Genomic DNA, 14,878 nt, shown 5'->3' on the forward strand with positions numbered 1-14,878 from the left:
TACCTGAAAAATGTTAAGGTGAGATTGGTTTAGATTTGGGGGTGAATATGTAGTTGCTGTCCTAGATATTCTTAGAACTATGATTGAGTGACTGCCCTAAGACTTTCAAAGTGAGCCCTCGCCAAAGGTTGGACCGTCTAGTGCAGCTTAAACTCAAAAAGTTTAAAAGCCAGAGGGATGGACTTGTTAGGATTAATTTGGTTACAAGTATCAAGCTCCTGTGAGAGCAAAATCAAGTCCTTGTGGTCGTTAATGAACCTAGGGGTACATTTTTGAAGTGTAGGAAGGAAGCTCATGGGTGCCACAGGTAATATTTTGGTCATAACCATATCCATCTTAGTTGTGGCTTACTGGTAGTAATAGAAGATGTTTTTGTTGCACCATGAGTAGCTCTCTACGCTCACCTGTGAGCCAGCACCCACCCTGTATATAGAATGAAATGGGCAAAGTATTGAAAGGTTCAATTGTTCCTCCTCAATATGTGTTTAAAAGGGAGTATGTCTGAGCATGGAAAATTTGTGTTTGAGTGCAACAAATGTAAAGGGTCGCATCAAATTTTACAACACTTTCAAGCAACAGGACAGTCCTGTTTGTCTTTTGGTCTGTATATATGATAAAATGGATGATCCTAGATGGTCCTAGATAGGAAAACCTTAAGGCTAAGTCTGAAATTTAGAAACTTGTAGGAAATACAGGTTTAATCACTTTTCACTTTGAATATAAAAAATTGTCCAGTTATTTCTTGATTGTATGTGTATTGCAAACAATGGGTCGTAATCTTTGGGGTTTGTCTGTGCAGGTTTGTTGCAAGTGACGTGATGCCACCGAGCACCTACATGGATCAGGCTCCATCTCCTGCCGTGTGCAGTCAGTCACACTATAATCTCTACCAACAGAAGTGAGTATCTACATTTGAATTATTCTTTGTAGAACTAAGTTAAAGCCATATAATCTAATGTATACCTAATCTAAGTTATAGTGGGAGTTAGCAACAACATGAATTTTTTTTTTGGTATCTTGTTCTCTCTAAATAGGCTATAATGGGACTGGATATCCCTTTGTGCAATGAATAGGGCCTGTGATGAACATATTTTTTGCCAAATGTTTTAATTGTAAAATATCTGTAGTGAAGAAGGGCAAACAGGGAAATTGAAACGACTCCATGTTTGAGAGATAATGAAATTATTCCCATGCATAATTGACTCCTGCTAACAAAACACACACAACAAAGGGTGAAGATTGTTCACTTGCTTAGCTCAAGAAACAACCAAAATCATTCTTTTTGCCTAGTGTTTTAATCAAGTCTGCTCATAAAAAGTTAACAGTGAGGGCCTTTTTCTAACCCATATTCTCTTGCAGCCCGGACTCGGTTTTGGATCCAGATGGAGACTTGGATCTGGATGATATGGACGTGGCTCGGCATGTGGAAGAATTGCTCCGGAGGCCCATGGACAACAGTCAATGGATCCCTCATGCACAGTCCTGACATGTTTTCCCACCCTTGTCATCCCACCCCCTGACAAATCCATTACTCAAAATGTGAATTATTTTCACGCCAATTTGTTTTGATATTTTGTGCATGGTGAATTCTAGTTTTTTTTTTTTTTTTTGGTACTATTTTCAACCTGTACAATTTCACCTTTTTTTTTTTCTTTTAACCCCATCTCCCCATAAGCGCAAACCTATTTTATAATGGTGAAATACCTAAAAGAACCAAATTAGGCTAAATGTCATTCATGTTTACTGCTCAATCTGCACTTCTCAAAGTCTGAGCCGTGGTTGCAAAAGGTAATAGGATAGAGATTAAGAGAGAGAGAGAAAGATAATATAACAAAATCCTATATAGGATTTAGGCAGAATTTTAAACCTATTTAAGATAAATATATGTGATTATTTTTTAACATGTTTGCTCCATGTTCCCTTGTATGAGTTTGCTTTAATATGATATTGGTACCATTGCTGGTGAGCACAATATGGCTGCTGGGTTCCTTTTTAATGTTGGCCACAAAAATATAATTGTGTGTGCGACCCAAGTGTCTGTATGTGTAAGTCTGTATTTCAGAGGCTGCCTCGTGTTCTGAGGCTATGGATTAGCCCAAGGACAAGGCAGGCACTTGAATGGATAAGGGATGGCACTTTTTAGTGTTTCGCCTTACGTTTAATTTTTCCTGTAGGTCAGAGCCTCTCCAGCAATGGTGACTGCAGCATAAAAGAACAATATTCCCTAAGAGTAGGGTCTCATCTTCTCTTTATTTGACTTGGATAGACAGTGCATATAGGAGGGTTGCTTCTGTGCTCGGCTCAGATGAATTAAGGGGAATGGTGGCTCACACTCGTATATGTGTTAATGTGAATGTGTAAAGAAGGAATTGTAGAGAACCCCACTTTATAAAGAAGGTATATTTTTTTCCTTCTTTAACCTTACATATGTTAAAGGGATACTGTCGATGCCTGTAAAAAAAATACTCATGTTTTACTGTGAAGCAGTCCCACACACAGCACCAACTGGGGAAACAGAGGGGCCCTTGCAATTCTGCAAGCAACTCTTCCAGATGTTTCACGTCTGTTCAAGGGATAGGATACGAGCATCTATTTGCCATGTGTAAAGCAATAATGAATTGTCTCACCCTCTCTTGTCATTTGTTCAAATTTAAGGAGCTCTGAATAAACAACTCCCCCACCCGTTACTTACAGCCTGTGTGATAAGAGCAGCTCATCATACAGAGGGTTTCTCAGTAGACTGGCAATTCGTTTACTCAGCTTCTCTTCTGCTCGGCAGGACCAGGAAGTGACTGTAGTGAAATTGGTTTCCTTGTCTTGTTTAGGGCAATAAATAAGAGGAAAAAAGTTTTTTCTTAACTGAAAGAAGAGGTGTAAGTATGTTTAGCACAAGCCCCATTCATCAATCTCATGTAGATGGTCCCTTTTACCCAACATAATTAGTGACAGTATCTCATTAACATTGCTATACAGCTTTAAAACACCATCTACTTGTGATATTTGCCTTACACAATGAAATATATTTTAAAGCTTGTTTAATACAGCAAATTGCTCTATTATACTCCAAACAGCTGTTCTATTTTCAAAAAGATATTTTTTATCATGACCCATTAGTGGAACATGTGTCCTGTATATTCACATGAAATATTTTAATCCAAGATGAGGCTTCATGTTACCTCTGCTTCTGCAACTGCCCAGATATATTAAAGGAAAACTCAGCCATAAATGCAGCACATTGAGTGATTATTAGGTGGGAGCTGGAATGAAATACAGATTTTTCAGCAGAGATGTGTAAGGGTCATACATCTATTTTTGTACAATTTTAGTCCCACTCCTTTGACATTGAAAATTTTAAGGCACAATAGACTAATATTTTTAAAATGCAGAAATTATTATGCATTTATTTTCTTAAAACATCCTGTCATTTCAGCTTTATGCATGTCCTTTTCATGCTACTATAGAAGAGGGTTAGAAGATATTTCATATATTTGTGTCCATTTCAGAACATCTGAACCTCATCCAGATCCCCCCTTATATATGTACACGTCCTGCAGTGGGGAAGTCTATAGGTCCAGTCAGTAGTAGTTTAGACTGGCAGTGGTTGTTCATATCGGCCACATTTTAAGATGCTGGATCTATAGACGTATGGCCTTTTCCACTGTTTCTGTCAAATGAAGATTGGGATGCACAATCAATAGGCATGGGGAGAACTCTAAGCAGCCAGCGTTAATGACAACACTATTATGACAAAAATGCATGTTTTCGCATGTTATGTGTGTTCCAAAACTACACTTTGAATAAACCCTTCCCAGGCTTTTAACTGGGGGTATCTTAGAGTTAAACGTCTGCAAAATATGGAGAAATGGGGAATATTATTTCATCTGTTTCCTCTTGTTGTAGAGCTTTGGCCTACTGTTTGGCTTTCCTGGCCGGCCCTGTCCTTATCTATACTGTGCACTGTCTTTTGTTTAAAATATCCTTATCATGACCAGTGTGAGATGAATTGCTCCCTATAAGAGTCCCCGTTTAATAGGGAGATATTCTTCATTGAAGTGTAGTCTCAAGGAATTGAAATCATTGGCAGTTAAGATATACAGAACTAAGTCTCCCAGCCTTTCCCCATCACGCCATTTAGTGGGATGATCTAGTGGGAGATCATGATCTATAGGCGGGGTAACCCAACTGTCATTTTTAGGCAGATTTTCCCTTTTTATTAAATGTTTCCATATATTTAAACCAGTATGCACAAAGTTATCCTTTTTAGAGAATTTGCACACAATATATTTTTCCTTAACTGAGCCAAAACTACCATGGGAAGACTACAGCTCTCTGCATCCAAGGAGAACATGGCAGCTGTAGTTCCAGCACAACTGAAGTGATATCCCTTGCCTATCTCAGCAATTGCTACCCAATGTTCTAGAGCTTGGTGGCAGCTTATATAAAGAAAAAAAGACTGGCACCAGACATAGGGAAAGCTAGGCAGTTTTGTCCAGTGTCGGATTCTCTTTAATGCCCCTGCCACTTTTCTTTCTTGCTTCTAGATTTATTCCTTACGGTTTTTAAAATTTTAAATATAAATATATAGAACATAAAATAATAATTTAGAAAAAAAAAAAGTGAAACTCAGGACACAGATATAAATATGTACATATATATATATATATCTTTGTTAAATACATCTGTATCCGATACAATATGTTTTTGAATGTTGGGTTTGTAGCGGAGGTGAGCGCTGGAAACCCCAATCTGAACAGAAGTTAGGGAGCTCCACAAAAGGCTTAGCACGATTCCAACAGTTCCGTGTGCCTTAACACAATCAGGGATTCCCAAACTCTACCATAAAGGGACCTTCCATAAATGGATTGTTTTTGTTGTAGTATTTTGGGTTCTAGACCTTCTCATACGGTCCTTTCCAAGGAGGGTTTCCTGATTTTAAAGGCAAAACAAACAGTACGATACTGTCCGACTACATAGAAATCCAAGTTGTCTGCTTGACCAGCTGCAGTTTATATGAACATGTGGTTTTCATATATCCTTAACCCTTTCTTGTGAGTTGGAGACATGGGCTGGCCTAGATTCCAGCAGGGTGCGTGTCCTCTCCACTCATCTTCTTTCCTTTGGTTCAATTCTCATTGTCACCTTTCTGTATTCCGACAATTCTGTTTTATGTAAAATGCCCAGTTACAGGCCCCTTTTTATTGTCTTTAATCCCCCACCATATCTTTCATTGACCCTCTTTTACTGAATAGACTAAACAATGATGGTGTGTTTTGTGCATCTGTGACTTTTATTTTGGAAATAAAATGTATTTTCCATTACAAAAATAAACGGGTGCTTTCGTTCTCAAATATGATGACAAACATATTCAGAAAGTAATAAGACCTGCTTGTTTCTTCTCTATGCCTTAAGGTGGCCATAGACGCACCAATAATATTGTCTATGGTGGGAGATGAGCCGAACCAATATCAGCAGAATATTTGGATATTGGCTTGTCGATTGGGCCGACAAATTTTGATTGGGTGCTTTTAAAGGCACCCAAACATTGGCCACTGTTAGTTCTGAATCATCAGATACAGGTAGCATTGTATTGTTTCTACCTGTATATCTGACAATTCAGCTTGAACAGGTCCAATGGTCGCAGGAAAGATTGGAATTGTAACATCTATTGCCACCTTTACTTTTAGATACACATATACTTTGGGAGTCAATATAGTAAAATGACATTTAAAAAGAGACTGAATCGGCTCTCGACCCTCCCCTCTCTGATGCCAACGGAGCAGGCTGGGCAGGTACGGGCTGTATAGAATGATGTGACTCCTAACTAAACAGGACACTGGGAAAATGAAGATGATGATTGCGCCACTGTTTTCCCCAAACTGTACCCTGGCCTGGTGATTTGTTTGAAGAATAGGAGGAGCAGCCCAGGGTAACAGGTAAGTGACTGGAATAACTGGGGTGCTTAAAAACTTGGCACTGCCCATTGATTTTACCTTTTCTTCTAATTTAACCCAAATAAGTGAAGGACCAACATTTGCTCCGTTAATAATCTGCCAATGAAGTATCCCCGTGCTTCTGAATTAATAAAGTTACTAATTAATTAAAATGTAAATTAATAAAGGGGCCCTCTGCCCAAAAATTATTAATTTGTTTTTGTTTTTTTCTTGCAAAGTGAAAAACAATGAATTCTCAGCAACTTTCTAAATGCTGGCCATTGTTGAGGTTTGTTTATCCTCATTGGAGTTTGAGGAAGATGCTGATGTGCCCGCTAGTGATGCAAACCAAGATATTGACCAGGAACATAAATGCCATCTTGTTATTTCTAGCCAAAACGACCCTCATCCCCGTGGAGGATATTTCTGGGTTAAAAGATGTTGTGGTCCAGAGGAAAGGCATCTTCCAGAAGAGTCGATCCAGTGGCAGCTGCTTATCGTAAACTGACAGTAGAAAACATTCAGCTTTTTTTAGCCAGTTTTAGCCTACGGTGAGCACCCAAGACCAACCACAAGGGATCCCTGGGAAATTCAAGAACATGGCAGCTGAGGTAAGCAGTTATAATGTGTGTTTGTGTGCTTGAGTCAGCTGGATTCCTTAATCAAAAAGCAATATCAGGTGCACGTGCAGTTATAATGACTGGGATACAGCAATATAACATTAGGGTCTTGGGTCCTACTTGTTTCCCCCACAGATCTGTCTGTTGTATATACCCCTTGCTATGCACGGCACTGTACAACAGCAATTATCTTGTTGGTTTGCATCAAGCTGCCCTTCCCTGATCCTTCTACTGATCCTTCCTCCTTTAGCTGCCCCTCCAGTGCCTCTTCTGCTTACCACTAGTTTTTGTCACTGCCAAATACACATGCATGTCTAGTCATCAGTTGTACTAGAGCTGTCTTTACTACTGGCACATGGGCTCTCTCCAATGTCTGTCTGATTTCTACCCAAATCCGCCAAAGCTCTGTCAGACAGGTTGAAGGACCACATGGGCTCATTGATGCCATCCTCTCTTCAGTATCTGTTATGACCCAAGGGCCAAGTGATAGGATCAGCCTGATATCAGCAAAATATGTTAAGGTGTGTTCCGCCCCCTGAAGTTGTGTTTCTTCTCAGTTGATGGCTGCACCCATCGACTGGTTACCAGCACTACACAAAGTGCATTCAGCAGAAATCACATGGTGCAGAGAGGCAATGGAGCGCTTCCAGCAGGTCCCCACATGGGAACACTAAGCAGTTGCCTGTGTCACTTGAAGGAATGGAATTGCATTGAGGCTGAGTTATGGTATAAAAAGGTCATACGGGGAGATACTGTATATGGTGGTGAAGTAGGAAAATGTATTACCTTTAAATACAGAGAGAGTGTGTTCTATATGGACCTGATCTAAGCAGCTTTTCACTCCAAGCTATGAAAGTTTATTGATGAAGGGGGGACGGTTTCAGATTCTGTAATGCGGTGTTTTGGGCTCCTTAAAAACCGACGAGTTCCAGCATCAGCTTTGGGCCATTATTGTGCCATTATTAACCCAGCAGTCAGAGAGCAATTCCAAGCTCACAGCCACACGCACAAAATGTAAAATCCGTGGAAGGCCACTTACCACACATTCTTTGCATTAGGGAACCATGGTGTGCCTGGAAGTCATTCACAGCAATTTCCCTGAAGTACTGGAAAAGGTGGCCCACTTTTCAGTGCCACCAAATATTTACCATTCTAAATCTGGGAGCGCCATTGGTCCATCCCCATGTGTAGCTTCCTATAAGTTCATGGAGCAGCTCTACACCCCTAAACCTCCTAGTGGCCCCACTATGTCCTCCTATGACCTCTTCAGTGGTGTAACTACCAGGGGTGCACAGGGTGCAATTGCACCCGGGCCCACACTCTGTTGGGGCCCATGGAGCCGCAATGACTTTTACAGTGCACACGCCAGCAGCATTCTGGTGCAAGATTCATAGGGAGGAGGGCCTGTCAGCGAGTAGTTACGCCACTGGACTTCTTCTATATTCAGCTGCTCTTTGCCTTAAAGTCCTAACTGGCCTGGAAGCCGCCTTTTCTTGTCTCCTGCACAGAGTATTCTCCATCTTGGAAACAGAGTGGGAGACTTTTGTCAAGGATATCATTCAGGGGTGCATCAATCCAGTCCCTAGGACATCAGAAAAGCACTGGAGACTGTTCTGTTACAAGGTGTGCGGGGAGCTTTATACTCACTGTGAGAATGACTTTCTGGGCATTGCTAAGAGAATATGGCCTAGGCTACAAGTGGCCGTAACCTTGTGCCCAGGCAGCAGTGAGTTGTAGGGGCACTTTCTTCAAGATGGGCCCTGTCAGGGGGTTACTCTTTATTCTCCTTCTCCTGTCGCCTCCCTCTTTCAGTCTTTTGTATTGACCTACTCTATGCACTCTTCAGAGCCTTCCATCTTCATTTCTCTTTGTCTTTCTATCCAGTCTTTTAGCTTAGCATTACACAGCTCAAGTGAAATGGTTTAACCTGTAGGGCAATATTCCAGAGGCTCGGACTCTCAGTTTTCATTGCAGTGAAGGGGGTCAGAGATCTGTTAGAAGAACAGAGATAGAATGTATAGACCAGTAACACATTCATTTTGATTTTATTTCCAGTAAAAATCAAGATTGAAGTGGTATTTGCAAAAAAAGCAGTGTGTAAAATCCACCACTTGATGGCAGTGCAAACTTAATAAGCCAAAGCCCTTTCCATAACAAATAATCTAGTGGCTGGTCATTTGTCCTAATAATGAATAAATAGTTGTTTCTTTTCAATAAACTAAATATTACTTTCTCCTTGTAGCAGTATCTCTTTGCCATTACTAATAGATGAGACATAAGGAAAAGGGGCATTTTCTATGATAATTAAAACTTGTTTATGGGTCCTGCCAAATCACCTGCTAAATTGCAGCCATTGAAAGTTGCTTAGCAGGGCTCAACTATTCTCAACTATTGGGCAACATTTTTATCAAAGGAACAGTAAAATAGTATTTACTATGGATCCAAGAGAGCAGCCTTTATAATTTGTCATAGAGTTGCAACATTGGGCAATAATATTAATAATGATTAATATATATATATATATATATATATATCATGAGATGAATGCACTTGTGAGATATGCAGCAACATGTAATTGTTGAAATGTGTCTGGGGGTTCATTAGCAAGCAGATAATTCATGGGCTGACAATCCTGGGAGTTTCCTCAGGTAGTGAATCTGCAGAAACGTAGAGAAGTAGCAGATTTCTATTGTACATTCCAAGTGTCCCAGACTCCTCCTGGGTAAGGAGATCAGAACGTCTCATCAGCCCTGACCCGAAATGTTATTGCTGCTTAGAGGAACGTTGCACAAGAATCTTACCAAGAAGCTCGACTGTAACACTAAAAAGGAGCTGATCAGACTTTGGAAGTCAGTCCTTATTCACAACTCTATCATTGGCAGATCAATTCACCACAAACTATGGGAAAATGAATTCCAGCTATTGAGCTTTTCAAAAAGAAGAAAAATTGGGATAGTACAGACCACACAGCCAGCTTCCAAATCCAACAGAATTTGCCCCAAAGACTGAATATTTCGGAATTTGGGACATTTCCTCATTTTCCAGCATTGTACGGAAATAGAAACATAAGGCTCCTTGTTCTGGGGTAATCATTTTTCAGCAAACCTTGGGTTCTGGATAAAGGGTTCCATACCTGTATCAGTTGTGACGCAAGATTAAATAACAATATACTTTTGTACACACACACTAAGGATAGCATCAAGCAGCCATTTGGAAGTCATTTTCACAATTTAAAATAAGATTGACGAAGGAAAAGGGATCAAGTGTCATGAAGCTTAGTCATGGTCTGCCCGGGCTAATGGATAAATACATATTGAAGGGAGCTCAGGTTTGCGCAATACAAATCTTATTGACAGGAACCCACAAACAGTGACTTGTTTAGCAGAAACGTACTCTGGTCACAAGCAAATCATGATTAATGACTTCTATTGACTTTTTGGCCTCCAGCCCTATTGCTGTATATTTTATAGTGACACAACAATCCTTGCTCATTGTGCCTGGCTCTTTCCTAGGAAACTCACGCTCAAGTCTAAATCCAATGTCAATCCCCTGGGGAGAGGCAGGTGCCACAGAACTGAACAAATAATCACAATGGGAACAGTGATGGCCCAGTCTACCAGGCAGTATTTTATTTGTTTATTGAGACGATAATAACCGCATTTAGGTGTGTGATTTCCAGCATTTCTTTTCTCTTGTACAGTTGGATCAAGTTCTGCAGGAGCATTTCCATCTCTACAAGTCCTTTTGATTTAAAGGCAGCATTGGACCGCTCCATGTTCACCTGACAAGTCCCAAGTCTTTCACTTCTGGAGATTTGTTCCACCCTCACTGGAGCCCCACTCCATGGTGTTCAACCCCCCAGAACTCTAAGATACAGGGAGTTGTCTGAAAGTATCAGCAAACAGATCATATCCATTACCAAAGAGAATGATACAAAACAGAACTGCTGTTGATGCTCCAACTTTCGATTTAATATGATTCAGTTGAGGTTTAGGATAATTTGGCTTTGAAGATGTATAAGAGCTAAATCACAGAACCGACTCTGGACAAATCCTGCATGTAGAGAGACATGATTTGTGCAGGAGTCAGTTAACTCCAATACACCAACAAAGCAAAGGAAGCCCCTCTCCAAAAAAGATGTAGTCATTAAACTAACTCAATCAAAACAACAAAAGTGCATGAAATACAGATTTTGTTAGTGCTGGAATGACTCCTCAGCAACCAATGTTAAAAGCCTTGTGGATTTTCCACCAGGGGCTGATGGTTGGTATTAAAATAGAAGAGGATAAAGGAAAGTATTATGGAGCAAATGGAGACCGGGGACCTGAGACTTTACTGCTGTTACTGCTACTCAACTACATGGGACAGTTTCCTCCTTTAGAAAATGCATTTTTATTTCCGCAGCTGAAGACGCACAGATTGCACAACTCGTCTTCAGGTCCTAGAGCCTCTCAACGACACTGTGAATTGGCAGCACTCACATATATGGTAGAGCAGGGATCCCCAACCTTTACAACTTGTGAGCAACATTCAGAAGTAAAAGGAGTTGGGGAGCAACACAAGCATGAAAAATGTCCCTGGGGTGCCAAATAAGGGCCGTGATTGGCCGTTTGGTAGCCCCTATGTGGATTGTCAACCAACATTGAGACTCTGTTTGGCTTTGCACCTGGTTTTTATACAACCAAAACTTGCCTCCAAGCCTGGAATTCAAAAATAAGCCCCTGCTTTGAGGCCACTGAGAGCAACATCCAAGGGGTTGGGGAGCAACATGTTACCCATGAGCTACTAGTTGGGGATCACTGTGGTAGAGCAAAGTACCTCACTGCTTCCACTGAATCCTTGTAAACCATTCATTGCAATGAGACGGACTCTTACTCTGCATCCTGATCATGTGTTTTTTGTCTCTGTGAAGGATGGGGGATGTCATTTCCAAATTTGTTTGTTCAACTTACTCACTTTTTACATCATTGACCCTTCTCAAATATACCAACATTTAAGAAACTGAACCTGCGTCTAAAGTACTTGAAGTATTCCAATGTTCTTGCTGGGACCAACACTTATCATTCAAGGCTGACTTCATTTTCTCTGACCGACCCTGCCGGGCTGGGATATAGGATATAAAGGCTCCTCGTGTATTATTATCTGTCTTATTATTTCCCCATTTTTCTAATGTGCCTTTAAATGGATACTGTCATGGGAAAAAAAGTTTTTTCAAAATGAATCAGTTAATAGTGCTGCTCCAGCAGAATTCTGTACTGAAATCCATTTCTCAAAAGAGCAAACAGATTTTTTTATATTCAATTTTGAAATCTGACATGGGGCTAGACATTTTGTCAATTTCCCAGCTGCCCCCAGTCATGTGACTTGTGCTCTGATAAACTTCAATCACTCTTTACTGCTGTACTGCAAGTTGGACTGATATCACCCCCTCCCTTTCCCCCCAGCAGCCAAACAAAAGAACAATGGGAAGGTAACCAGATAGCAGCTCACTAACACAAGATAACAGCTGTGCGCATATTGCAATTAGCCACTTTTTTACCCACAATGCAACATTCCTGACGGTTGCCAAGAAATGTCGGCCCATTGCTACTTGTTTGCAGCGTTTCAATGCTGGTGCCTGTGCCTGTTTTGTTGCATTGGTGTTAGTGTGGGTGTTGCACAAAGATTTGCGCATGATACAGCCGGGTACATGTATAGGTACAGCCAAGGGAGCCTTGTAATTATTAGGGCTCGTTTATACCCACTTAATTGTATGTGTGACGACTATTTTCCCTCCAGCAGACAGATACAGATATATAGATATGGAGCACTTGCTAATGATTCTGTCGAGAGCTGCAGTGTGTTTCCCAGAGTTCAGTGCTGGACTATTTAGTATTCACAGCCAGAGCCAGTGTTTGCGCAGAGCCGGAGAGATGTAGGAAGAAGAGCAATTTGGTATTATCTCAGGATAAAATTCATCCTAATTCAAACAGAAGAGAAAGTCTATGAGCTCATGTGAAGCTTCCGTTCTTTGCAATTTGCATGTTGCAACTGGATTCACAAATCTTAACCATATTCTCCATCTCTCGGCCACTTGCTTTTTTCCCCCAGGAATTTAAGGACCTGTTATCCAGAATGTGTGGGACCTGGGGGTAACTGAAGCTGTAAGTCCCACTGCAGAATGAATAGGCAGACTGCAAGCTCTTGGGTTCATTTGTCAGAAATGTCTCGTGTACAGTTGTTACATCTCTGTCACTGCACGAGGAAAGGCTTATTCTGGGCTTATATGTCATTGGGTTCAGTTTATTCTAAAGGAAAAGAAATTCGACACGAGGAAATCCTGCAACACTTTATAAGCTTCACCTCAGTCTGTCTTACTGCAGATTTAACCCTCTAGTGCCAGAGCTCTGCAGCAACACAATAATCCTCATTTACGTTTGTCTGTCGGCCCCTGCTCAATGTCTTCCCAGGTACCAGCAGCCCTCAGATTGAGCCTTTTTTTTCCTGGGTTTTCTGGATAAATCAAATGAGGCCACTGGCCACCCCCACCCCATGATGAGAAGGAACCCAGTTATTGGTGTTGCTCTTTGTCCCCAGTACAAACATTTTCTCTAGATTTTTCCTCCATTTTTTTGTCCCGGCTTTTTCTTTTCTGACCAGGGCTGTAAACGATTTCTCTGCTGGGTGCCCCCCAATATCATAGTGAAAAGCGCTAAATGTTATTGTTCCCTATTGATGGCTGTGCCCATTTTTCCATCTCCTCTTTGTATTGTCTGTAGGTGGCACATTCCTCATAATCCTATAGAAAGGCTGGAGCAGTTAATCCTGGTTTCTTCTGCAGGACCTCAGTGCTGGTCCCTCAAACTGATCTCACTAATGACTGTCACATTCTGACTGTCACATCCCCAATCCCTGTTCCTCCATACAGACGCTAAGCCTTTGTCTTTGCTCTACCACCAACCAGTACATTATGATTTAGGCACAACGAGCGCAAGCTTCAGGGGCAACCATCCATCATGCAGTGGGGCACTTGGTTGATTTGATTGACAGTGGCTAGAGTGCAGCAGATTCTTATAGACTTATCACTAGGTTGGAGGGAACTGTGGATCACGATTTACAAACATCTAGGGCCAGGGGACTGGTGGAAGACTGAGGACTGGGTCGGACAATAACCATCAGCACTGGTGTAACTAAATGTTACTGGGCCCCACAGCAAATTCATTTTAGGGCCTCCAATATATCCAGCGATTGCCCTGTTTTACCAATAAATGTTGAAATTGCTCATTATTTGAGCCTCCTGGCCCCCCTGCTTCCTCTATAGTTGTGCCCCTGACCATCAGGATCCGGCATTAAGTGACCACAAGACAAAGAAACTTATCTTGGCATCTTCTAACTGTACTAGACTAGAATTCTTGAATCATTTATAATGTATTTTATTTATCCAATAAACAAAAGCACTGGCAGATAAATCTAGCCGCTAGTAGATCTATTACTTACATGTGTGTCTGTGCCAACTGTCTGCTCTAAATGTCATGTGTGAGCCCAGGCCAGGCAGGAAACTGAGACACCCACAAGACTGTACCCCCAGCTCTCTATGATAAGGTTATTGGGAGCTTCTGTTTTTCTTTACTTGGAGCAACTTTGTCCTAATTTTTCAAATCCCTAGTGAGGGTGGATTTTAGGGTACATTATACATTGTAACCCCTGGTTCTATAGGGTCACCCCACCTTGTGATCTTTACACGTTGTCCCACTAGATAAGATCTTGATCCTTCTGTGTAATATCAGAACCCCCCTCCCTCAATGGACCCCCAAAAACTGCTCCCCCCGTGTCTTTGCTCCTGTGGGTTCCCTCTATCTCTTGCCATTTGTCTTATAACTCACAGTGCTGTATACTATAATACACTATAATATACAATAATATTCAATAATACACTATAATATACTAAATATACAATAATATACAATAATACACTATAATATACTATAATACACTATAATATACTATAATACAATATAATATACAATAATATACAATAATACACTTTAATATACAATAATAAACTATAATATATAATAATATACAATAATACACTATAATATACAATAATATACAATAAAACACTATAATGCACTGTATAATACAATATAAGAGCCGCTTGTTTGGGGAGCTTGTGATTTTTACAAAAGCTACAGACAGAGCAAGATCTGTAAATGCATTTAGGAAATCTTTCCCTTTAAAGGGCCACACCAAAAAGGAAAGTCTTTTTTTTATTGATACGTTTACTCTGCTTCAGATGCAAATGCCTCGTTTGTATTATTAGGTTATTATGTCGCCATAGGAACTTCA

The 14,878-nt window shown here is 40.7% G+C and overlaps 1 protein-coding gene across 1 annotated transcript in view; it reads left to right on the plus strand.

The window, feature by feature from the left end:
* Window positions 1-2,008, plus strand: part of stat5b.S (signal transducer and activator of transcription 5B S homeolog) — a 47,864-nt gene extending 45,856 nt beyond the window's left edge. Inside the window, 2 exon segments of the mRNA NM_001091208.1 lie at window positions 800-898; window positions 1,360-2,008. Of these exon segments, the coding sequence (NP_001084677.1) occupies window positions 800-898; window positions 1,360-1,486 (226 nt within the window). The 3' untranslated portion in view covers window positions 1,487-2,008.
* Window positions 2,009-14,878: the final 12,870 nt, after the last annotated feature.

This window comes from Xenopus laevis, chromosome 9_10S (assembly GCF_017654675.1).
Source record: "Xenopus laevis strain J_2021 chromosome 9_10S, Xenopus_laevis_v10.1, whole genome shotgun sequence".
In the NCBI taxonomy this organism is placed as follows: Eukaryota; Metazoa; Chordata; class Amphibia; order Anura; family Pipidae; genus Xenopus; species Xenopus laevis.